The sequence below is a fragment of the Eschrichtius robustus genome, chromosome 1 (assembly GCF_028021215.1).
Source record: "Eschrichtius robustus isolate mEscRob2 chromosome 1, mEscRob2.pri, whole genome shotgun sequence".
Lineage (NCBI taxonomy): Eukaryota > Metazoa > Chordata > Mammalia > Artiodactyla > Eschrichtiidae > Eschrichtius > Eschrichtius robustus.
In genome coordinates, this window is record NC_090824.1 from 81,817,366 (window position 1) to 81,843,969 (window position 26,604).

Sequence of the window (26,604 nt, forward strand, 5' to 3'; positions counted from 1 at the left end):
AGGAAGGATAAGTCCAGGGTATGCTTTGATTTATGTCGCTGTGTGATTCATGCACTCCATCAGACTAGCTGCTTTCTTCCCCTGTTCCTCTAACAGGCCGTGTCGTTGCTGGAGATGACTGTCAGATGCTTTCCCTGCATAGCCACCATCACATGGCCCACCACCGGAGCCTGGGAAGCCTGACCACAGACCAGCATCTCCGAGGCATGAATAATTAGGTAGGCATAATGGAAGGCACTCACTGCACCCTCCAATTGCGTAAGCCCGTTACGGAACTCTGCTACATCAGCTTCTATCTTCCGAGGGGGGAAGTCAGAGGATTTTCATACAAGGGCACCATAACTCTAGACAGATCCAGTAAAGGGTTTCATAACTGCTACCAAGTCAGGGAGGGGTCCGACATCAACAGCCTCAGCCGGCAGCCGAACGAACATCTGGGCGACATATTTTTCAAGCCAACTCCCACGAAAGACATTCTAACTGAGCTGTACAAACTCACGGCCGAGAGGGAGAGACTGCTGGCCAATCTGCTGAGCTCAGACCACATCCTGGGCATTACGATGGGGAACCAGGAGGGGAAGCTGCCGGAGCTCTCTGTGAGCCTGGCCTCCGAGGACGACTGTTTCCAGAGTGCTGGCCACTGGCTGGGGGAGCCCGCCGTGGGCTGTCTCAGTAAGAGGAGCTCCCACGGGAACAAAAAGGCCCGGAGGTTTGGTGGAAGGAGAGAGAGCTTTGAGGGGCTCTCTCAAAACTCCCTGCAGAAGAGGACAAGACGAAAGGGGCATGGGGGCCAGGACTTGGCTCCTCTGATGGGGAAGGACCAGATCTGTTCCAGCAGCGCCCTTCCTCTTTCTCAAACAAGGCCTCATGTTTGGCTCCTAGAGGAGAGAGGCAACTTGCTCCCGAATAGGGCACTTACCTCTTCCCTACAGAGGAGAGGGAGCTGCACCCCAGAGATCCCCAGGACACTGGATGCTGACTCTGCCTTGGGGAGCTTCAAGAAGGCTTCTGAGTTTGCGGGGCATGGAAGAGGCAGGCTGCCCCCTGAATGCAGCTCTACAGAGCCAGGAGATGATGGTGCCGGGGGGCCAAAGAGGGGCCCTCGCAGGCTGGCGCATCTGCAAACAGGTTCGACCGAAAGTCACAAGGAGCCTGAGAAACATCCAGAGGCAGAGGGGGGCCGGACAGAGAAGGCTGCTGAACGGACTTGCAGGAAGAAGCCTATTTCCAAAGTGGTGGCCAAAGTCCAGGATCTGTCTGCTCAGGTGCAACGAGTAGTTAAAACGCATCCTGAGGGTGAGGAAAGGGTTGCCGTTTGCCCAGCAGCGCAAGCTGAGTTCATACCCAGCGCAGACTTGCTCACCCTCCCGGAAGCTGAGGCTGGGGCTTGGGGTGCCAGCTGCTGGGGCAAGGAGCAGCGAGGGGACAGGTCATGGCAGCCATCAGCTGAGGAGGGTCCCCTAGCCGGCACTGAGGGGGCTGTGAACAAGGTCCTCCTGAAGGTGATAGAGAGCGAGAAATTAGATGAAGCCACCGAGGGGAAACGGCTGGGATTTCCCTTCGGGACGACAGCCGCCCATACCCTCCCAGAAACTGGGAGCAAGAGGGGAGCTGGGTTGCTTCTGAGTGGCCACAAAACCTTGTTTCTGGATCTGCCCCACGGTGTGGACCCTGGAGGTGATGAGAAGAGGCCACCACCCCCAGCACTGGCAGCTCTCGGCACGGTATTTAATAATTCATCCTTTCCGTCCAGCACGCACAAATGGATGTCACCTGTTCCCTTGCCTCTCTCTCCAAGGCTCCCCAGCCCTCAGCAGTATCACAGGATCCTCCGGCCCCCTTCACTGCCTGCTGAGAGGGAAGCCGCTCTTGATGACTCTCTTGGTAGAAAGAGCCGTGCTTTCTCTGGGTCACCCTCTGCTGACACCTTGGAGCCACCACTCTCTGCAAAGGTCACGGAGACCGAAGGAGCCCACTCGACCTCCCTCAGAGCGGGCCAACCTCGGTTGGTGCCTGGGGAACCTTTGGAAAAGAGCTTGGGGCCTGGGAGGACCGCAGCTCAGCCCCAGCACCGGTCACCTCCAGGTTAGTCCCGGTTTAAAATGCTTTACATGTGTTCCTGGGCGACCCCAAACTGTCAGTCTGCTCGTGCTATTCAGACACTGGCTAATTAACGATGAATCAGAATTCCTCAGCCTGTTAGTTAATTCACCTTGTAACAGGACAGCTGGGAGTGGTATAAAAGAGTGTGGAGATGGTGAGGATGGTGTTGACTTATGGGGTCAGGGCTGTAGTTGCTTCCAGAAGCAATACTTTGTAAATGTCTTTTTAAATTTTTTGTTTTGGAATGCTCTAAAGCTGCCTCCATGGTTGCTTAATACAGGACTCTCAGAGGAAACAGGATTGGGCAGAGAGAAGTAGTAACTTGTTGCTGCCTTTGATGCTAATTGGCCCCTTGACCTAAATTCTGCTGTTCATGCTGCTGGGGTGGCTTGGATTTGTTGGGATTCTGTAAGCAGAAGAGCAGAAGCATGCTGTGTCTTTGCTCATCTGTCTGTTGTTAGAGGTTTTGGGTTTTTGTGGGTTTTTCTTTTCTTTTTTTTTTAGTAATCACTTTTATAAGCACCCTTATTTTATGACAATATTTTATTATTTTTTTTAATACTAGAGGAGGGATGAATTCCTTCTAACTTGAAGAAACTTGGTTCAGATTTTCTTTTTTTTAACAGTTTTTTATTTCCCAAACAAACACGAAGTAATGTTTATTCTGAAGTTATGTTTTATGTATGGGTTTCTACTGTTACTGGTATAACATCATGTCTTATGCAAAAGGTACTAAAGAGCCAGTTTGGCTTGTATGTTTCATGTGATTTAAAATTTTATATGACAATAATTTTGGTGGTTCTATAAGTTGGATCAATAAGACTAAAAAAGACAGTGTATAAAAGTGCCACTCCTGTATTCACTACATTTTCCAGGCCAGTGCGACCAGATGTTTAGGGTCGTGTATGCCATGGTGTAGATAATAGGTTCTTTTTCAGTGGTCCTTTCACAGCATATGGTCAATGCTTTGTCTAGGCTCGTAATATGATATATAGTCTCTTAAAGTTTAGAGAAAACATCATGTGCAATTTTTAAGATAAAAATATCTGTCTAGGGAAGAGGAATTTCAAAAGCTTCTGTTCATTTTGAACTCTTGCCATTTTATAAATTTCTCTATGTCATTGATCCAGGGTGTGTTTCTTTTAAAATGTGGTAAATGCTCTTCATTTTGTGTTTGTAATATATTGCTCTTAGTTTGATGAGACTTGCTACTTCCTAATATAACCAAACTGCTTCATCAGGAAAGTCATAGAATTGTAGATTTTATATCATGTATCATAGAATCCTAGTGATGAAAATCCTTTCTCCCTGTGAATGCTGGAGCCTTCAAAATACTTCGAAAGGAAGCTCTCTGCAACGATTAGATAGAGACTTCTGGAGAGATGGGCGTGCAAGAGCTGCCTCAATTCCGAAAGCTCTTTTTAGAAGTCACACTAAATCCTACGACTTGGTGTGCCACTCCTCTAGAAACTGTGCATTAAATAATACATTGAGGTTCAGTAAATCTTTTCTCCCCCCCACTGCCCCGATTTAGAATTATCTTTTTATTTTATTGTCATTTTTCTATTAAAAAAAAACAAAAACAATATTATAAAAGCTCCATCGTATTTGGCTCAAGGTAGGCACACAGAGGACATTCAGTTTCTCTGATGACTCACTGTTAAGTTAAGCTCACTGAGGGGCACGTTCAACAGATGATCACCCTTTTCCCGTGACCTCTCCATACTGTTGCGCAGAACCATTCCCTTTACTTTGGCCCCAGCCTTCCATTGGGATCTTCGTAGCACTTTAGGAGCCAGTCATTAGAATCACATGGATTCCTTGGTAGGGAGACTGCCTGTGCTTCTAACGTTATAAAAGAAGGCATTGGAAAGGGGGAAAATAGGAGCAGGAGAAGCCTTTTTTTTCTGTCATGGATAAGTTCTCTTTTGCCGGGACCTTCCTCCAGGAACGTCCAAACGTTATCTCTTATCATCATCCCTCTTTGAAAAGCATGAAGGGAGGGAGTTCTCCAGATAGTATCTTTGATCTGTATCTTGTGTTCCTGTCTCCTGGTTTTCTTTTAATCCCCCTTCTTTGTGGCCACGAGTCCTCATCATATTCTGGATCCTTCAGTGACTTCCTGCAGCTGGTGGGTCCACACAGGGAGAATTTTGCTACTTCCAGCTGCCTTTGTCTTTCACTTCATTTCTCCTCCCTCCACATCCCACATCCACTGGCCTCAGACAGTCCCAGACGAAGGGTGGATCATTCATTTACCATCACCCAACAGTAGCCCTTTATCTGAGTCCAATTCCCACCTTTCTCCCACGTTAGCTATTAACCAGGTTGAGTTTATGGTCTATGGGCATTTATTTCCTGTGGAAATAACGTCTAGGTATTTTATTGAAGTGATGTGATTAAGATTATTGAAAGCACTCATTAACTGCTCAAGTAAGAGATTAAGTCTGGCAAAAGTAATCAGATCCATTTCCAGTTGGAAGACTCTTTAGTGTTATGGGCAAGTAGTAATTCCCAGGAAAGAGTAAAATCCGCTTCTCCTTCTCACAGGACCAAGCAGTGAAAGCCAACATTACCATCCACACAGGAAACAGCATAAAGGCTATTGGTCTACCCCCTGTTGGCTTTGTAATTTTCCTAACTCTTCATTCCAAGGTCTATGCACAGGAATTTCTTGTCTGGTGGTGATGTGATCAAACAGAGAATATGCTAACAGTGAATGGTGGCCAGATTTGTCTTCTCATGGTCCTCCTTCCCCATCCCCACCCTGACTGCCACCTTGGTTTTATGGAAACCACTGTAGAATGTTCCCAAGCCTTTGTGGAATGTGGTATTTTCTCAAGCCTGAAGGACTCTAGTTGTGCTAACCTGAATAGCAGTGTCCTTGGGTCTGGGATTCCCTTCTGTTTTTCTGGCCTTCTTTTACCTTTGATCTGAAATAGACCCTTTTTAAAAATAATTAATTAATTAATTTATTTATTTTTGGCTGCATTGGGTCTTCATTGCTGCGTGCTGGCTTTCTCTAGTTGCGGCGAGCTGGGGCTGCTCTTCGTTGCGGTGCGCGGGCTTCTCATTGTGGTGGCTTCTCTTGTTGCGGAGCACGGGCTCTAGGCACACGGGCTTCAGTAGTTGTGGCGCACAGGCTTAGTTGCTCTGCGGCATGTGGGATCTTCCCACACCAGGGCTCGAACCCGTGTCCCCTGCACTGGCAGGCGGATTCCTAACCACTGCACCACCAGGGAAGCCCTGAAATAGACCCTTTTAATGCCAGAAGAATCACATGTAACTTGGCTCACCACACTCAGGAAGATCCCCAGTGCTTCAGTGTGCTCCTCAGCAATCTCATGATCTTTCCCCTTTGAAGTCACTGAGGCGGTGATGGAGGCATATGCCCCAGGCATAGTTCCTCTTGACATTGTGAGTCATGTTATCAGTGCTTGTGCCCATCAAAAGATGTAGTTAGTGTCAACTGATTAAGGGTTGAAAGGCATATTTGTAACAGATTTTATTATATCTAATGCTGCTGTCAAAGCTTTGATTTGTCTTTGGGCATGTATTATGGGGAGTAGATATAAATTCTCCCTGTATTAATATTGAGGTTTGATACAATCCCCCAAAAATTTTAAAGAAGCTCCACAACTTTAATGGCTATACCCAGCCATTTAAGATTACTACAGAAAGTATATAGTGTGTAGACAATTATCTGTAATTCATGTTAAGAAAGAAAGATTAAAAATTGCATATACCATAGTATATCCATATAAAACATATATAGGACTTAAATTGACAGGAAATACATTGCTACACACTTTTGAGAAAGTAAGGGGATTGTCATTGAAACTATATGTAACTTTGACCTAGCGACCCTATTTTAGGAATTTAGGTCACATAAATAGATGCACTAGTAAGAATATATGCATAAGGTTGTTTACTGCAGCATTGTGTATAGTGGCCAAAGCAGCTGGAAAAAAAAAAATGGAGTGTCAATCAGTAGAGAAATGGCTACATAAATTAGAGTATATTTAGTCTCCGTAATATTATGAGGCTATTTAAAGTATGGAACTAGATCTCTATCTAGCAAATTGCAAAATAATGTGGAATATGCTCTGTTTTTGTAAAGACAGGTTTCACCCCTCTCTATATATGAGTATACATGTTTGGTATGGGTTTGAAAGTTTGAATATCATGGAGACAGGTGTAAAGAAAGACAGGCCAAGCTGTTCACATTCTTTATCTAGGGCAAGACAGGGTGAAGGTTGGGAATAAGGTGAAGGGGAAGGATCCAAAAAAAACAACAAAAAACCAAAACAAACAAACAAACAAAACAAAAGCACTGGGGAAGAGCATTAATTTCTTTTCTTTCCATATTTTTACATTGTTCCACTGGTTGTGGTGAATGTGTCACTTTAATGATTTTTAAAGAGTTACTGAACTACATTTTTAAAGAAAAAAATAAATACACCACCTAGAGGGGTTGTGTGTGTGTATGTGTGTTGGGGGGGTATAGGATTATAGCTGAGCCACAGTTTTCTGTGTCTTCCCCATGTTCTTTAATGAAGCAAGAAGCTCAGTATTGAGACTAGAGCATTATTACAATGGGGTATGTTGGTTGCTAGAGAGCTATAAAGGCAGCACCCAAGAAAGACACGTCAGGGAAGCAGGATTAGATAAGGAGGGAGCAGTATGCAGAAACCAAGAGAAGAAGGCAGTTAAGAAAGGCTTCTGACCCTCCTACACTGTTGGCAGGAATGTAAATTGGTGCAGCCACAAAGGAAAACGGTATGGACATTCCTCAAAAAACTAAAACTACAGTTGCCATATGATCCAGCAATCCCACTCCTGGACATATATCCAGACAAAACTATAATTTGAAAAGATACACACACCCCTGTGTTCATAGCAGCACTATTTACAATAGTCAAGACATGGCTAGCAACCTAAATGTCCATCAACAGATAAATGGATAAAGAAGATGAGGTACATATATACAATGGAATATTACTCAGCCATAAAAAAGAATGAAATAATGCCATTTGCAGCAACACAGATGGACCTAGAGATTATCACATTAAGTGAAGTAAATCAGAAAGAGAAAGACAAATACCACATGATATCACTTATGTTTGGAATCTAAAATATGACACAAATGAACTTATCTACAAAACAGAAACAGACTCAGAGATGTAGACAACAGACTTCTGGTTGCCAAGGGGGAGGTGGGGTGGGAGAGGGATAGACTGAGAGTTTGGAATTAGCCGATGCAAACTATTATATAGAGAATGGATAAACAACAAGGTCCTGCTGTATAGCACAGGGCACTATGTTCAATATCTTGTAATAAACCATAATGGAAAAGAACGTATATATATGTGTATATGAAAAAGAATGTATACATCTGTATAACTGAATCACTTGGCTGTACAGCAGAAATTAACACAATGTTGTTAAAATAAATAAAAGAAATTAAAAGAAAAGAAAGGCTCCTGGGTTAAAGAAAGGCTCCTGGGTAAAGAAAGCGTCCTGACAGGGAACAAACACCCAGGCCTGAAGGAGCAAGGGAAGAAGGGGTCAGTGGAACCCAAACAGGGGAGCTTAAGGGAGAGGACCACAGGGCAGAAACGGTGGCTTGTGGTAGAGGCCCTTATCACAGAGGAAGCTGTGGGAATAAATACCCTGGCTTCACTCTCCTTTGGTCTTCTGCCTCGAAACTTTCTCGAACTGAACCAGCCAAAAGGCAGAGTAAAAGGGAGTGGGTAGATGTCTCCAAGCTCAGCCTTCCAGGGCCCAGGGAAGGATGGAGAAGGGTCAGAGTAGATTTGGAGGTATAAGGTGATGCAGATAGGCTGAGCCACGAAGAACAAGAAATGTAGAGAGAGTGGAACTTTAAAAGAGCGACAGGGTAAAAAAGAATGTGTATGTGCGGTGTGTTTTGATACTGAACAGTGGTTATCTTGATAATAAATGATTATTGCAGTGTTTCGTTTCTTTGTCGTATGACCGTTCTACCTCTAAATTTAATTTGGTTGACTGTCTCTTTTATTGCTAAAAGTACAAACTTGAGGAAGTAAAAGAAATAATTGGGAGATCTTGTGATACAGTTTTCAGCCTGTGGATTCAGAAAAAATTATCTAGTTTTTAAAAACAAAGCTCTTATATTTAACAGTGATTGATAGCACATTGTACTTTGTTGCTTTTTGTGCAAAGCACAAAAAGAATTTTAAAATATCTTCCACAGTTATCTCAAATTAAGAATAACTAATTAGCATATGAAATAGATTTTCTACTAATGAACAACTTGTATTTTGAGGTCAGTTTCCATATAAAATAAATGGTGAGTGTTTCTCTCATTCACATTTTGTTTTTTAAAAGGGAATATGTTTCAAAGGCCAGGACCATGACCACGATCTGATGTTTTAAAACTCCAAGCCAGTTCTACATATGTGAATTTTTTCCCAAATTAATGTCCAATTGTGCTTTGAGGATAGCACCTTCTTGGAAATGGTTTTTACTTGTTTCTTTTCTAGGAGTCAGAGCACAAGATTTAAAGCACGGGTGGCAGTCTATGGCCCTAGGCCAGATCCATCAATCTAAAGTAATTCCAAAGACATAGAAACGGCAGAATTAACACTGCGATTAAAAGTTATAGCTACTGAAAAATCTTAAAAGAGAAGAACATTTTATAAATAGGTATTAAATTTTGAAGAAAAATTTATCGCATACTTTATTTATTTACGTAACTCAGCCATTCTGGCTCATAGCATCATTGGTTGGGGTATAAAAAAAAGACTCAAACTTTTAGTTGTAATTGGATTAGAAGCATTTTATCAAATTGATAGAGCAAAGTACTGAATATTGAGATTGTGTGTTTTATTTCATTCCTCCTGGGCTCTCCTGGAAGAGGGTGCATGTTGAAAACAGTAAACTCCACCCTGGGGCCACTCTTTCCCTCTTGCTAGCTTTTACAGTATCAGGTAAATGACTTGTTACTGCTTATCTTACTTCATCCTCTTTCTGATCACTTACAAGAAAGTAGCTTCTGTTAGATAGTCCTTAAATGGGCCTAAAGCCATATTTAATACATTTTCGTGGCCTCTGGGCTGTGATATTAGGCCATACCATCCCCCTAGAGTTCCTCTGTGTGCCCTGGCATCTCAGCCTCCTGCCATAGCAAGTTCTGGAGTTCCTTCCCTTTCACAGAAGGACCTAGCAGGTTTTCCCAGTCATGGATTGTTCTACTACATGGAACCAGATGCTTTCTATCTGGCCCAGAGCCTTACAGGACAGAACTTGAACTAGAATTGGGATTCAGATATGTATAGGATGTAGAGGGACTTGTGGGGACCTTGAAGGCTATTGAACCTTAGGGAGGAACAGTGGACAATGGAAGGAGAAGTATCACGAGAGAGCAAGCCTGGGCCAAAAGTCTGTGCACAGACATTTTCTCGTCCTCCTAAGAGGGCCCTTACCCTCTAAGGAGAAGGGGCTTTAGCGTGAAGAGAAGGAAGAACTTTGTCATCAGAAGCCCAACAGTTTTGCAGTGTGGAAGAGCTGTTCAGGGGTAACAGAAATATTCTTATTTTATTGAAGTACAGTTGATTCACAATGTCATATTAATTTCTGCTGTACACCAAAGTGATTCGGTTATATATATATATATATATATATATACACACATACATTCTTTTTCATATTCTTTTCCATTATGGTTTATCACTGGATATTGAATACAGTAGGACCTTGTTGTTTATCCATTCTATATACGATACATTGCATCTGCTAATCCCAAACTCCCAATCCATCCCTCCCCCGCTCCCCCTTGGCAACCACAAGTCTGGTCTCTATGTCTTTGAGTCTGAGGAGAAGCAGAAACTTTCTTGCTGGCCAGAAGGAGGGCAAAGCCCCAGCCTCCGTGGTCCCAAGTTATTAGCAACCCAATGGCAGCAGAGTGACAGGGGCACAGAGCAGAAGGGTAGCAGGGGCAGCAGGCCCCCGAGCGCAGAAACCTTGAGGGGACCCTTGGAGGCATAACTGGGGAGGAAGAGCCTGAGAAAAGACTGGAGTTCATGCCAAGTAAGTGAGGGTGGGCTTCAGACATTGAGGTTCAGATTTTCGTGCAGCGTGAGACACAATTTTACTCACTCTGAGGCGGGAAGTTGGATCATCCAGGTTTCCCGTATTTTTCCTAAAATATTCTGATATGGGTTTTTTGTTTGTTTGTTTGAAACCTAGGTTAAAGTTTTAAGGTTGAGTTTTGCATTTGGAGGGAGAACCCCTGAATAATCCTGTGGCTGATGAAAGCTGTTGGTTTCCAGTTTAGCCCAGAGAAATTGCGGAGAGAATAAACACCACGTGAGGCTTGAGCCTCAGCACAGTCTCCCCAGGATTCAGACAGGTCTGGGCACATCCGGTTAATTAGATGGTTAGACCTGTCATGAGTCTTTTGCTCGAGTGCCCAGAAGATGGTCACCAGGCAGAGCCCCTCCAGAGGAAAGCAGGATTTGGGGCACAGGAGAGGTTACCAGACCTTTGGGGTCAGGGTGGGAGGGAGGACACTGAAAATAGCATAAGTTGTGTCCTCCTGATTTTCTGCTGACTCGTGTCTGGATGGTAGGAAGAGAGGAGAGCAGTAAGAAAGCACTGTGAAAATTTAAAGAGTAATTTGACTGAAATGTCCTTAGGATAGTGAAGGCGGGGTCTGCATAGTAGAGTGTAACAAACTTGTGGGTGAAGGGGCCCTGCTCCAGGTGCTGCTGGGGCAGGATGCGACAGGGCACACGGTGGAGGGAACCGGATATGACCTCATCCCAGAGAGCAGAGGGGAGGTGGGGAAGGTAGGCAGTAGTGCCTAAGCAACGCACCTGGTACCTTAGCTGCAGCAACCTGGTGACAATTCTAGCAGCGTCCAGAGACACCCTCAGCACCCAGACAAGTGAGGACAGCAGTGTTGATGAGGGATGAGGAAGAGTGGATCCATGCGTTCACGTGCTTCCTGGAATGATCTGGAGAAATTGGTGTGTAGGGGGAGGGAAGCCCCCAAATTGGTAGAGCCAGAGAAATTCTGATTTTGCACCATGTTATTACTCCCCTGACTGCATTTGCTAGGAGTATCAAATTCACAGGGTTGTTTTGAGTATCAAATGAAATAATGTCAACGAAAATGCTTCCTAACACATTAGAAAATGTTAGCTTTATTATAATTACAGATCATTATTGGCTCATTGGGTCAGAAAGGATTCTTTTTTTAATATTTATTTATTTATTTTTGGCTGCATCAGGTCTTAGTTGCCCCGCGGCATGTGGGATCTTAGTTCCCTGACCAGGGATCGAACCTGCGTCCCCTGCATTGGCAGGCGGATTCTTAACCACTGGACCACCAGGGAAGTCCCCAGAAAGGATTTTAATAATCTACTCCTTTTGGTGTTCTCCAGTGATGAAATGATGCTACAAATAATAGGTCACAACTGGTTATTGTGAATTTCTTGATTTGCTCTCAAAGCGTCTACATTTGCTTCTGTTAAGTCACTTGCTATTTTTTAAGTGACATTGGTCTCTTATTGGTTTTTCTTTTTTCCTTCCAGGTTCACTGAGATATAACTGATATACAGCACTGTATATGTTTCAGGTGTGCAGCATAATGATTTGATTTACATAAATCATGAAATTATCACAATGAGTTTAGTGAACATCTATGCAATGTTAAAGAAATAGAAAAAAGAATTTTTTCCTGTGACGAGAGCTCAGGATTTATTCTCTTAACAATTTTCATATATAACATACAGCAGTGTTAATTATATTTATCATGTTGTACATTATATCCCTAGTACTTATTTATCTTATAACTGGAAATTTTGACTTTTTGACTGCCTTTGTCCAATTCCTCCATGCCCCTTACTCTGAGTTTTTGTTTATTTTTGAAGTATAATTGACCTACAACACTATGTTGTTTCCTGTTACACAGCATAGCAATTCAATATATCTATACATTTCAAACTGATCAGCATGAGTTATGATCTGTCACCACGCAAAGATGTTACATAGTTATTAACTATATTCCCCACACTGTACATTTCATACCCCTGGACTCATTATTTTGTATCTCTAATCTCCCTCACCTGTTTATTTCCTCCCGCATCCCCCTCCCCTTGGTAACCACTTGTTTGTTCTCTGTATCTATAACTCTGTTTCTATTTTGTTTTGTTTGTTGGATTCCTTTCTCTTTTTTGTGTGTCTATTACAGATTTTTGGTGTGTGGTTCTCATGAGGTTTATATATAGCTATCTGTTGATCTCTGTTATCTATCTACCTACCTATATGACGCATTTTTACTTCCTGCATTTTTACTTCCCTCACAGCACGTTTACTGTTTCTGACAATATATTTTACATCTAATTGTTTTGTGCATCCCTTAACTACTTATTGTGGATATACACGATTTTATTACTTTTGTCTTTTGACCTTCCTACTAGCTTTGTAGGTGGTTGATTTACTACGTTTACTGTATATTTGCCTTTACCAGTGAGATTTTTCCTTTGATTTTTTTCATGTTTCTAGTTGTGGCCTTTTCTTTTTCACTTAGAGTAATTCCTTTAACACTTTTTGTAAAGCTGGTTTGGTGATGCTGAACTCTTTTAGCTTTTGCTTTCTTCATCAAATCTGAATGAAAGCCTTGCCAGGTAGATTATTCTTGGTTGTAGGTTTTCCATTTTCATCACTTTAAATATATTGTGCCACTCCCTTCTGGCCTGCAGTTTCTGCTGAAAAGTCAGCTGATAGTCTTATGGGAGTTCCCTTGTACGTAACTTGTTGCTTTTCCCTTGCTGCTTTTAATATTCTCTCTTTATCTTTGATTTTTGCCATTTTAATTAGAATATGTCTTGGTGTGGTCCTTTTTGGGTTGATCCTGATTGGGACTCTCTGTGCTTCCTGTGCTTGGATGTCTGCTTTCTTTCCCAGGTTAGGGAAATTTTCAGTTACTATGTCTTCAGATATGTTCTCTACCCCTTTCTCTCTGTCTTCTCCCTCTGGGAACCCTATAATGTGGCGTTAGTACACTTGATGTTATCCCAGAAGTCTCTTAAGCTGTCCTCATTTCTTTTTATTCTTTTTCCTGTTTAGCTTCAGTGATTTCCACTACTCTGTCTTCCAGCTCACAGATCCATTCCTTTGTATCATCTAATTTACTGTTGATTCCTTCTAGTGTATTTTTCATTTCATTGACTGTATTCTTTGTCTCTGTTCGGTTCTTCTTTGTATTTTCTAATTCTTTGTTGAAAACTTCTAACTTCTGGCTCTGTTCATTCAGTCTTCTCCCGAGAGTTCTTTGAACATCTTTACAATCATTGTCTTCAACTCTTTATCAGGTAGATTGCCTATCTCCACGTCACTTAGTTCTTCTGAGGTTTTATCTTGCTCCTTTATTTGGAACATATTCTTCTGTTACTTCATTTTGCCTGATTTGCTATTTTTATTTCTGTGTATTTGGTAGGTTGATTATGTTTCCTGACCTTGGAGAAGTGATCTTTTGTAGGAGATGTCCTATGGGGCCCAGCAGTACACTCTCCTCTGGTCTCCAGAGCTATATGATCCAGGGGTGCCCCCTATGTGGGCTATGCGGGTCCTTCTGATGTGGTGGACTGACTACTGTGGGTCATCTGGTAGGCCTCTCTGGCCCCCTGGTTTGGTTGGTTGCCAGGCCCTGCCTTGTCTGGAGGTTGCTGCTGGTGGTGGCAGGGATGGGTCATGAGGCAGCTAACTGCTGAGCCCTGGGGGGGGGTCCCAGGGCTAGTGCTGGCCCATTGGTGGGCAGAATCAGGTTCTGGGGTAGGTGGTTGTGGGGCTGGTGTTCCTGGATCTACTGTCAGCCTGCTGATGTATGGGGCCAGGGTGTGTGTGTGTGTGTGGAGCTTGGGGGAGGTTCCAGGGTTAGTGCCTGCTCACTGATGGGTGGAATCGGGTTCTCTGGTCTCTGCAACAGGGACCCTGAGGGTCCCAAAGCTTGCATTGGCTTGCTGGTGGGTGTGGCTGGAGTCCAGAGGATCCCAGGGCTGGTGCCAGCACACTGGTGTGTGGGGTCAGGTCCTGGGTCCTCTGGTGGACAGGGCTGGATCCAGGGGTTTCTGTGGGCTCAGAGAGTCTTAAGATAACAGGCCTGCTGGTAGGTGGGGCTCTGTCTCTCCCTGGCTAGTTGCTTGGCCTGAGACGTCCCAGTGTTGGTGCCAACAGGCTGGTGGGCAGGGTCAGGTCTCAGAGCTAACAAGCTAGAGGGAGGACTCCACAATGGCACTTGTCAGCACCAGTGTCCACATGGAAGAACAAGCTCCCCCAAATGGCTGACACCAGTGTCTGTGTCCTCAGGGTAAGCTCCAGGTGCCTTCTGCCTCTCCAGGAGACTCAAAGATCAGCAGGTGGGTCTGACCCAGGCTCCTTTCAAATTACTGCTTCTTCCCTGGGTCTCAGAGCATGTGGATTTTGTGTGTGCCCTTTAAGAGTGAAGTCTCTATTTCTTACAGCCCTCTGGCTCTCCCCAAAGCAAGCCCCACTGGCCTTCAAACCAAATATTCTAGGGGTTCATCTTCCTGGTGCAGGACTCTCAGGATGGGGAGCCCAATGTGGGGCTCAGACTCCTCATTCCTTGGAGAGAACCTCTGCAGTTGTAATTATCCTCCCATTTGTGTGTCACCCACCTGGGGGTACAGGTCTTGACTATACCAAATCTTCACGCCTCCTGCCCATCTCACTGTGGTTCCTTCTTTTTATCTTTAGTTGTAGGCTTCTGGCCTTTCTCATCAACAGTTGCTCTGTAAATAAATAGTTATAATTTTGGTGTGCCCATGGGAGGAGGTGAGCTCAGGGTCTTCCAACTCTGCCATCTTCGCCACTCCTCCAGTCTCTTATTGTTTTATGTAGGTTAATTTTGGATTTTCCACCTAATTTGTAAAAAAGTTGAAGGTGGTGATGATATATGATACCTCTGATGAACTCTCCAGAATATAGCTTAAAACTAGTCCACTCAATAGCTTTTGAATCAGGGGAGCTTTTTTTTTAAAATTAAAGTAATTAAAAAGAAATTGGAATTGCATTTCCAATACTAATGTCATTCCAATATGAAACTGTAAATTAAAGAATGATATAGCAGGCTTCCCTGGTGGCACAGTGGTGAAGAGTCCGCCTGCCGGTACAGGGGACACGGGTTCAAGCCCTGGTCCGGGAAGATCCCACATGCCGCGGAGCAACTAAGCCCGCGCGCGACAACTACTGAGCCTGCGCTCTAGAGCCCGTGGGCCACAACTACTGAACCTGTGTGCCACAGCTACTGAAGCCCGTGTGCCTTGAGCCCATGCTCCACAACAAGAGAAGCCACCGCAATGAGAAACCCATGCACCGCAGCGAAGAGTAGCCCCCGCTCACCTCAACTAGAGAAGACCCGTGCTTAGCAACAAAGACCCAACACAGCCAAAACATAAATACATAAAACAAAAATCTTAAAAAAAAAAAAAGACTTATCAGAATTGGTGAATTAAAAAAAAAAGAATGATATAGCAAAATAAAAGAAAAATAAAGGTCCCCTTTCTTTCTACAAATTATTTCTGAACCACCTGAAGTCGTAGCCTCTCTCTACAAAGCTTTGTCAGTTTCTCTCCTGATCTCCATATCATAGTTTTGTCAAGATGATGGGTCTTGAACCTCGATTATTTGCATCTTATTATGTTAGTACATATTTTCCATAATATTCTTTCATTGTTCTGTCTGTCAATCTTGAGTTCCCATCAAGATTTTTCCTGTCTTATATTCTGGTTGGAAGATTTGCAGTTCCTTAAATAGCATGCCACCAGGTAGTCAATATGTCTTGGTTTAGGTAGATTTTTATGGTTGTTGACTTTAATTAAAAACAGCCTTCAGTGTACAAGTGACAAGGCAGTGACTGTTAGTGACAAATTGCCCTAAGACCAGTTAGACAGAATGGTGGGAAATTCCTTAAGCTGGTGTGCCATATCATACAGCAGAGTGGAGTGGGTTTGTCCCTGCCATTCTCTTGGTGTCTCATCTGCATTTGGAACCTGTTTCTGCTGATGATAGAACATGTCAGAATTAAAATAGACATTTCCTTATTTTTATTTTTAAAAAAGGCCTCTCAGATTCAGGAATGGTGTCACATTCATCATTATTTCCCTGGAATCAGGTTTAGTAAATGACATATGGCATGTATTCAGTGAATGTTTTTATTGAATGAGTGGATAAATGGATGGATGAAAGATGAGAAAACTTGGTCTGCAAACTGGTAACAGGGGCAATTTTTTCCCAAGTTAAACAGAATGAAACTGGTTTCATGCCCTATTTTGTGATTACTATCATGTTTTGGGTAGAAAATTTTTATTTATTTAAGGTTACTTTATTTTTAAAAAAAGTAACCTTAAAACTATTCATCTCTGCATAGGTTTAGGAATCTGAATGTACCCAGAGGATGGGAATGATATTAAATGAAACCTGGGTCCTCAAAGCCAAGTGTTTTTGTGAACAAATAGACTGTTCTTTTCATTGAAATAACTTTACAACATTATCAATTTTACCAGAACAGACCTTTTTTTTTTTTTAATCTTAAATGAGGCTTAACTTTTGTCAAAGCCAGTCACTGAGGGGTGGTCAAGTGATCAAACTTGACATGGAAGCCAGAGGCAGCTTACTGTTTCGTGTGTTTTGCTGGTCACAGATTAACCATGTTTCATGGTGCATGATCAAAGACCAGCACATTTGGACCAAGATACACTCTATGACCCAACACACTGGTGAACTAGAAGGCTGGGCAGGTAACATTTAACTCTTCTAGGCTGTGATTCAGGGGGTCCTAAAAGGCCCACCTGCTGGGTGCCTGATGCCCACCATTGAAGTTTGCCTTCAAGCTTCAAATAGTGAAAGCATTGTTGTTGGAATAGTTGTGTATAATACACATATAAATTGAGGCCAGGTGATTGATTTCCAAAATCTGGGCACAAAACTCAAGTCATATTAATTTACCCATAAAGCTCCTGTTATTACCTAGCAGAGCAGGACCCTTAAAGAATGAGTTATGGAACAGGGTTCCAAGAGTGGACGCAGAAGTCAAGGCCAGGAAAGGAATGGGCGGGCCTAGGTAATGGCGTGAGAATTTGAGGCCCTGAACCAGTGGGCAGTGTGATAACACCAGGGACCTTAATTACATCAGCAGATTCCTTTGCCTTTGCCATATAACTTAACTGAGTCATGGACATGATGATATGCCATCATATTCATAGGTTCTGCCCTCATTCAAGGAGAGGGGATTATTCTGGGCACGTTCCTCCAGGAGATGGAAATCAAGGAGACTGTTGTAGAATTCTACCTACCACAGTATCCTTCCATTATCTAGGAGTTTCCATTCACTTTCTGGTCTTGTCTTCTGCTTCCACTATCAGAACCCTGTCCCCACAACTTTCCCTAATGGAACCTAATCCATAATAGACTGTTCTCATTTCCAGATCATAATAATCATAGTATATTGCTTAAGAGTGTGTGTGCTAAAGTTCAACATTTTGGTGTTAAATCCCAGTTTTGTTACCTACTAGAAGATTGGCAATGGCCTCAATTACCTCATTTATAGAGGGAGTGATAATAGTATCCACATAGTAGATATGGGTTGTTAAGAATTAAGTGAAATAAAACATTTAAAGGGCTTGGCAGAGTGTCTAGCATATAATTCTCCAAAAATGTTTAGATATAATTTTTAGTATATCCTATCTCAATGGTTTTATTCATATATTATTTCTATACGTGGGATACCCTGATAAGTTCCCATGCATCCTTCAAAATTCATCCTAACCTTGGTTATGCAAAATGTCAATGTTTGCATAATGCTGGGAAACTGAATGAATAGTATAGGGAACTCTATTTTTTAACTTTTCTATAAGTCTAAAATTATTGGAAACTAAAAAGTTTTTAAGAAGTCCTAAATGTTATCTCCATTATAAAGCCTTCTGATTCCTCTCATTGTAGAATGAATACTTTCATTCTACTCTCATAGAACTTTACACGTGATGTTTATCACCTTATATCATATTATTTGTTTACGTGTCTTTCTAGAATATAAACTCCACGGACGCAAAGACTAAGCTTTATTCATCTTTGTATCTCTAATATATGGCATCACATCTGGTATCACTTACAGCGCATATTACATAAATGCTGGCTCAATAACTAATTCTTGAATGAATTTTTGTTTATTGTGCACAAGAAATTCACCAATGGCAAAATTAGGTGTGAGGATAGGAACTTATGGGAGAGTCAGTGTGATGTAGAAACAGTGGTTTTCAAAGCGTGGTCCCTGAGCAAGCAGCATTATTAGCCACAACTGGAAACTTGTTAAAATGCTGTTTCTTGGGCCCCATCCCCCAGACCTACTGAATCAGAAATTCCGAGGGTGGAGGCCAAGCTGTCTGTGCTTAACCACTTTAGTGAAGACCAAGATTAAAAACATAAATTGTTATACTGATGTTTAGCTACATTAGATGAATTCAGAATCTTTTAGGTGTAAATACTTATTAGAGGGAAATGATATAGATGAGTTATCCTTGGGAAATAATTGAATTCCCACTTCGCCATTTCTATGATGATTTTGAATAATTATTATAGAATTTATCAGATATAGGGATCTATAAACATGGAAAAGTTTCTTAATTTTTTTTATTAGCGTTCTTCCAACCAATTCTTGCACATTGATTTCATACAGGAAGGTAGAATGCTATTCTTGAATATTTCCTTGTCTGACATTTGTTGCTGTGATTACAACTTTTTTTCTGTTAATCATAATATTAACCATTCTTGCCTCGATACAGATGTCTTCAAATAACTATTGATGCCTGCCAAGTGCCAGCTGCTGTCATGTGGTCTAAGATGCTACTTCTCCAAATTGTATTTAAGCATCCATTAGGCTTTCAGTATATAGCTTTTGTTACCAGTTTTATGTTATCAGCAAATATTGGTGGAGTTATAGGATTTCATCTACTAAGTAATTAAGATATTACAATCACACATCTGCAGCTTTATTCTAAAGAGCAGCGCTACTATTTTGTTGCCATCTTTCTAATTCCTTTAAGAGCAAATATCTTAGAAAATCATACGATAATGTATGACTAATCTCACAAAGAGCCTGAATCAGGAAATCATTTGCCTCTTTGCTGCAGAAGCGGTTAAATCTTAGCCTCTGTGTTACTGGACGAAAATCACTTCCTTGTGTCCTTTGGGCAGAATTTTTCTTTTAGAGATTTGGAGGCTGCCCTTTCAGAACTCACCTGCCTTTAGATACCTTTTTTCCTTCTCATGCTAAATAGACCATCATTCACACAACTGTTCAGTTGAGCTGGGTTGGGGAAGAAGACCCTGCCTTGAAATCAGGAAACCCAAGTTCAAATCCTGCCTCTGTCAATTACTAACAATGTGACCGTAAGATACCACCTCATCAACTCTCATACTTAACGATGGATTAATAACATCACTCTTTCAGAGTTGCTGTGAGAATTAAATGAGAAAGCATACATCAGAGTGCTTTACAAATAAGGAATTCCTTTTATGATTACAGATAGCAGCCTTGAAAAGAGAAATCACTTTTCAATTATTCTTAGCAATCCTAATAGTCTCTGTGCCAAAGAGGCCCAAAGTTAAATGGACATTCTCTGCAGACTACATCCTGAGAAGCTGCATTTATTTTCTCATCCCCCAGGGACACTATTTACTGTCATCTCTTCCAGGTGGGGAACCGGTAAAAGGTCATAACTTTCTCAGCTTTGTATTTCAAGGCAAATAGGTTTGGCAGTAGTGAGAATGTGATCAGCTGAAAACAGAGCTAAGCATCAAACAGCTCTGTGATGGTCTTGGTGCTCATGGCAACAAGGGGTATATTCCAAAATACTGTGGATTCAAAACTAGACAAGTTTGATTGGATGTGCAGTTGAAGGAGAAAACAGAGTCAAGGTTCACCGGCAGGTTCCTGCCCCAAGTGACTGGGAAGACAACTGTCTATTGAAACATGCTGGGTCTGCAACCATGTAGACTGGCGACTCATCACCGCCCCCTGTCCTGTCCACATCTTTTCTCTTCAGTGTCTTGCTGGCATTCTTAATCAACTTTGGAGAAAAACTGAGGTGGAGAGAGGTGTTCGGTGACAGAACAAGGCATGCTAAATTCTTCCTAAGCTAAATGGAACAAGATTCAAGTCAAGAGGATACTGGAAACATCCTGCATTTAGTTTAAAATATCCACTTACAAGTAAAGGACATAGGAGAATTCGGTTCCAGCCTTAGCTGACAACATATTGATTTTGAGCCAGTTGGGTAAAGGGGCTGTTTAAAATAAAAAGCCAGGCTATATTAGTGATAGATATTCATATCAAGGGAGAAAATGTGCTACTGTACTCTATATAGTCTGACAAATCTGGAGGTTTTGGTGTAATTAGAGGTACGCATTTGAAGGGGGCTGGTGACACATTGGATTACATGCAGGCGACCAGGATGGAGACCTATCTGGAAATTTTTTCATAGGAAAAAGAATCCAAAAGAATAGTGAGCCAGTAAAATTGGAAAGGGGGTACCTGACAAAGGCCGTGTAGTGAATGCTGTGTGTGACACCCAGATCCCCCTGTCGAGATCAAAGCCCTAGTTCCCTCAGCTACCTAGCTGTCTTGCTGGCTGGTGGATGACAGCTGAGTCCCTCCCCAGGCCGTGCCCTCTGCCTTAGGGAGCTGCCTCACCAGAGATTGCACCCACTTCTCAGGGGCAGCCCTATCCGATGACCAGTCTATGTGTGAGGGTACCAAAGCCCAATCCTTAACTTGGGCAGGAAACGTCTCTGAAGAGCCACCCCAGCTTCAGTGCTCCCCGTGTGATCAGCCGAGGTCTCTGTTGTGCCTGCATCTCCTTCTGCCCAGCCCTGCATCCCTCACTCACTAATAGGTGTGTGCCCAAGAGCACCCTCCGCCAGACCTTCTGCATGGAAATCTCCTCTCAGTTCATTTCCCCGGGATTCCTGCCTGCAACAGCTGACGTTACAAAGACTGCGAAAGGATAAGTTATTCAATAAACGATGCTGGGCCAATTGGTTAGCCATATGGAAAGAAAAAAATAAACCTCCATGCACAAAATCTATTTCAGGTGGATTTAGAACTAAGATGTGAAAAGCAAAACTTGCCAGCTTTTAGTAGAAAATATGCAAGGATTAGGAAAGGGTTGCTTAAAAGCACAAACCATAAGGAAGATTATTGGTCCGTTTGTCTGTATTAAAATAATCTGAAATTAATTAAAATCATTTGACTATGACAAATGATACCATTTTTAAAGAGTAATAAGGAAAGCTGGGAGAAGATATTTGCAGCACTTATGGCTAACAAAGAGACTATATAAAGAATTCATATAAATTAGTAAATAAAAGGCAAACTACCCAGGAGAGGAAAATAGTCAATTCACTTAAGAGAAAATCTGAATGATGAATGAGTTTTTGAATGAGTGAAAATATGCTTAGCCTCACAAGCGATTAGGAAAATGACAGTGAAAGTAAGATCCTATTTCAGACACGTCCGATTGGAAAAAACTATTTTAAATTTATTTTATGATACTTCTCCTTCCCTTTTCCTTCCTCCCTTCCTTTCTTTGCTTCTGTGCCTTTGCACGTGCTGTTTCCGTGAGAAACTACCTGCTCACCCATTAAGACCTAGCACAAATGTCATCTTTTCCAAGAAGCTCTCCTAACCTTCCTAATTAGAGTTAAGCATTTCCTCTTATATATTCCATACAGTACTCTGTGCTTCTTTCATTTCAAAACACTTAGCATTGTCATAATTATTTATTTGCATGTGAGTCTCTGGCACTAACTAGATTATGAGCCCCTGGATGGCAGGAGTCATAGGATGTTTCTCCGCGTGCCTCTGGCATTTATCGTAGTGTCTGGCACTTGACTAGTAAATATGTATTAGACAGACAAATGAACAAGTTCCTTGCCCCAGTGGCTTTTTCTGAAAATCAGACCCCCTCAAAATGAGGGCTGAAAAGTCAAATGCTCTGCAGTGGTTGCTTTGCTTTCTTTTTGATGTATCCACTAAAATGCATTCCAGATAAACTCTACTTTTGAAAAGAGTTTTTAATTTCTCATTACCTGCAGTGGAGCATATGGTTAAATGTGGTCCTCACCCTCAATTTAATTAAAGAGGATAGCAGATAAGCTGGTTCTTTTTACCATAGGTAGAAAGTTGCATAGGGACGAACTAAATGTTATTTTCCTTTGTTTCTTATTGCTTTTCGTCCCGGCATATTGCTGCTTTAGTGGTACTATCAGGATTTATTTATTTATTTATTTATTTATTTTTAAAATTAATTAATTAATTTATTTTTGGCAGTGTCGGGTCTTTGTTGCTGCGCGCGGGCTTTCTCTAGCTGTGGAGAGTGGGAGCTACTCTTCGTTGCGGTGCATAGGCCTGTCATTGCAGTGGCTTCTCTTGTTGCGGAGCATGGGCTCTAGGGCACACAGGCTTCAGTAGTTGTGGCACACGGGCTCAGTAGTTGTGGCTCGTGGGCTCTAGAGTGCAGGCTCAGTAGTTGTGGCACATGGGCTTAGTTGCTCCGCAGCATGTGGGATCTTCCCAGACCAGGGCTCAAACCCGTGTCTCCTGCATTAGCAGGCGGATTCTTGACCACTGCGCCACCAGGGAAGCCCCAGGATTTATTTTTAATCCTGAAAAAAATGAAAGAAGTATACTTCGCCTAGAGAGATAAAATATGTTGACATATTTTAAAAAATAAAATATCTCCCTCAGGAAATCTAGGTCTTTGGAATCATATGCCCTCAAGGCATTTGAAAAATTTCTTATTTCTTTTTTAAAAACCAGGAGCAGTTCTACAAACTCCACAAGGGAGTATATGACTTAGTTGGTATTTGTCGCCTCTAAACAGTGATTATAAAATATTAAAGTTGGGAAGGATCCTTTGGCCTAGTGCCTTCACGGTACAGGTAAGGAAAGTGAGGTTCCATCTGAAGGGTTGTAACTGTTTAGTGATAGAATAGTCCAGATCTTCTAACTTCGATTTTGGTTCTTTCCTTCTCTCCCTATATTGTCCCCACCACCAATTTGAAGGTAACAAGAAACTTATTTGGATTTTCGGGGAATTTCTGTTAAAATTGCTACTTAGGTATTTACTTTGGAGCCCTTGAAATTTCCCCAATAAGCAATTGCCTGGTGGCCTTTGTTCCATCAATAATTAACTTTCATTAGCACCTAGACTCAAAGGGATAAAGCAGCTCAATTCCAGAGCACTATAGTTATTTAGGCTTATCGTCAATATGGAGTAAGAGGTAAAAGTTTGAAAAATAAATTAAAAATTTACTTGCGAATTAACTTATAATAAAGAATGTGTTACATGTAATAATCTTATATGATAATTGAAATATAATTAGTAGTATCCCAGGAGTTCCATTTGCTCATTGGTAAAAATGAATAACTTAGAATAAATCTCTGAGGATCTTTTACCTCTAAATATTTTGATTCTCTGAGAATTCACCCAGACTTTGCTTGTCTTGAAAAGTTAACTGATGCTTGAAGTATTGCTTAACAAAGAAGGTTTTCTTCATTTTTTTTTTTTTTTGAAAAGTGATCTGTGACTAAAATGCTGTCTTGTCTTTCTGAAAGGTTCCTAAGAATCTCATTCATTAATCTGCATATATGTGTTCTCTCTCCTTCACGTACTTGGTAAGACTATGATTTATAGAAACTAAATAAATTATAGTTGTTCAAACCATGTGATACTGGATTGAATGGATGCATAGTTTGAAGGAGGCATCGTGGAAGAGCATGGGTAGTCACATCTATGCTTGAGCCTGAACTCTGCTGCTATGGTCTAATGCAAGTTATGCAACCTCTCTTAGTCTCAGTTTTCTCTGCTCTGCATTGTGAATAATAACAAAATGTACCTCATTCTTCTGAAGAATAAATAAGATGCCAGGCACAGTCAGGCACACTGTAAGCCATCATGTCACTGGGGTATACCAAAAGAAACTGTGACAGCTAATAAAATTTTTCTTTTTGGTGCTGACATCTACGTTTCCTATTGATCTCATTGAAGCTTTAAGTACCTTGCTGTTACTGTCCTGCGGTATGTGCTTTAAAAAGCTTACTTTTTGATTGTATATTCAAAACAATTGGTCATAACTTGATGTGCCAGTGAAGATAGGAGAGTATGTTTCTCATTTCCACAACGAATTCTTCTGCCTTTTTTCCCCCACTACTCTTCTTTATAGAAACAGCATAGCAAAATGGACAGATTCTCTAGAAGCTGGAATCAGTAGACTGTGAATTTCTTTAGTACAGGCTCTGTCTTTTTCATGTTTGCATTCCCAGTACCCAACCAGCATGAATAAATCCAGTAGTGAATAAATTTGGTAGTGAGCGAGCATTTTATAGAGCATATGGGAGGGAGCAAACCTCCTTCCAAATTCTGGTAAAGATTTGGTATTTAACAGGAACTTTAATCACTTTCAAAAGCAGAAACTGATCATTTTCTGCCCATATTTATAATGTTTCTCGTACAAAGGAGCAACTAAAACCAGTAAAGGCTGGCATGGGACCACAGCAAGAGATGATCACAGTACCTGAGCAATGGATAAAGTAGATTCTCCACTAGCTTTGACCTTAACTGAGACTGTTCTCATAGACACACTGGCAATGGGTTTTCAATTGGTTTTTTATAATAAAGAGGATTTAGAACTTTCCATCAAAACCCACTGTATCATTTATCATTTATAATGTGTTGCATATATTTATGCAACTGAATTGTATATAGTTCTTCATTGTCAATTAATTATTTTATTGTCACTATGAAGTCATAGCTTAAAGAATAGTCCCTGCCCTGGGCAATGTTATAACAGATTAAGAGACCTTACCTAATTATTGTAAGTAATATTTTGATGCCTAGGACAAGTGAAACCGGAATAAACGGTAGCTCTTACAGAATGCTGCTTTAATAAGGATTATTTCCAGCCAAGTGTGTTGTGCATTACATCAGTACCAAAGTTTTTTTAATGAATATAAGAATATTAAAACAATGCTGATAACAAAATATTTTTTTCTCTAGCAGTACTGTTTACTGGTTCAACAAATATGACCTTGCCTTACTGAAGCATTTCATTCCTGCCCATGAAAATCCTTATTTAAAATGAAGTTTTTGATCAATGCCCCACTACTTCTCAGAGTTGATTATTATAACTTAAAGTTATTTTTTTAAATGACTGCAAAACTTTCTCCAGTGTACACAGTTTATTGTATCTCTATTTACATTGACTGATGCGTCCTCTCACCTTCCTTATTCCTCCATTTCAACAGGAGAAGAGATGAGAAGAATCTATTCTTCAATAATCAGTTGACTGCCAGAACCCAGCTCTTCTTTACTCCCTTCCCTAGGCATAGAATTCTAGAAAATCCAACAATGAGGTTCATAAAATAGAGTGAATGAGACATGAGGAATTAACATTAATTACAGCATCCCCAGCTGTGCTAGGCTAATTACACGGAATTTCATTTAACCCTTAGGAGGCTGTGCTTTTCCCACTGTCTCACACCTGTGTGTGAAAAGCAATGGGATTAGGTGAAGATACAGCTCCAGGACAGTATAGTATGTCTTCTGTGTATTTATCCTTTGAGTTTTTAAAAAATTGCTCAATTAGGTAAGTGTTCTTTCATGACTGAGAAGGTCATTTTGTCAATATAAACCATTTTGGTAAAAGTCTAATCTGCGTAAATGCCTTAGAGTGCCATCCATGCTTGTTAGATGTTAGGAATTGGAATTTATTCTCAAGAAGAATTCTACTTGCTGGCTCATTCTTGTCAGTTTTATCCATCAGATCCCATTTCATCCCCAAACAGCCTGTTTTGTTTTTTCCTCTGCGCACCGGTATGCCGCCTGTTGGTTTGAGAGGCAGGCCCCTCCTGTTTGGTGTGTGCCAGGGGACACTTCTGGTGGCATCTGAGTAGCTTAGAGGTGGGTTTCAAGACAGTAGTAGCTACAAATAGCAGCCTTGGTTGTTTAGAAACTAAGTGATTTTCCTCATCAGATTGCAGGCATTTCATGGAGTAAATGTTAACTTAGGTAGGGTTTTATTATACTTGGATTGAATGTTTAAACTGACCAGTGTGATCAAGAACTGGGTCCCAGGTGTGTGGCTTACTGAGGAATCCGAGAAATTATCTCTTTCTTTTGGAAAAAAGAGGGATCCATAAAGTTTCAAGGGAGGAAGATCTGCTTTAGTATAAAGAACATGAATTATTTTAAAGTGGTTTAAAAATAGTTAAGGTGGGATTTTAAAATGTATGTTCCAAACATATAGAAATGGATGTTTCAGATCTGAGTTTAAGATTTAAATGTTGATTTTACCACACACAGCCCTGTCTGTGGGGCTATGGAGTGTTCTTGCCAAAGAGCTGAATCTATAGGTAATCAGACATTCAGGGCTACCTTC

General features: G+C 41.5%; 1 protein-coding gene across 4 annotated transcripts in view; it reads left to right on the plus strand.

Annotated features, from left to right (window-relative positions):
- The first annotated feature begins 227 nt into the window (after nucleotides 1-227).
- FMN1 (formin 1) overlaps nucleotides 228-26,604 on the plus strand; it is a 415,982-nt gene continuing 389,605 nt past the window's right edge. For all 4 annotated transcript variants that reach the window (XM_068548761.1, XM_068548771.1, XM_068548781.1 and 1 more), the window contains exon 1: nucleotides 228-2,085. In XM_068548761.1, the coding sequence (XP_068404862.1) occupies nucleotides 228-2,085 (1,858 nt within the window). The remainder of the gene's footprint in view (nucleotides 2,086-26,604) is intronic.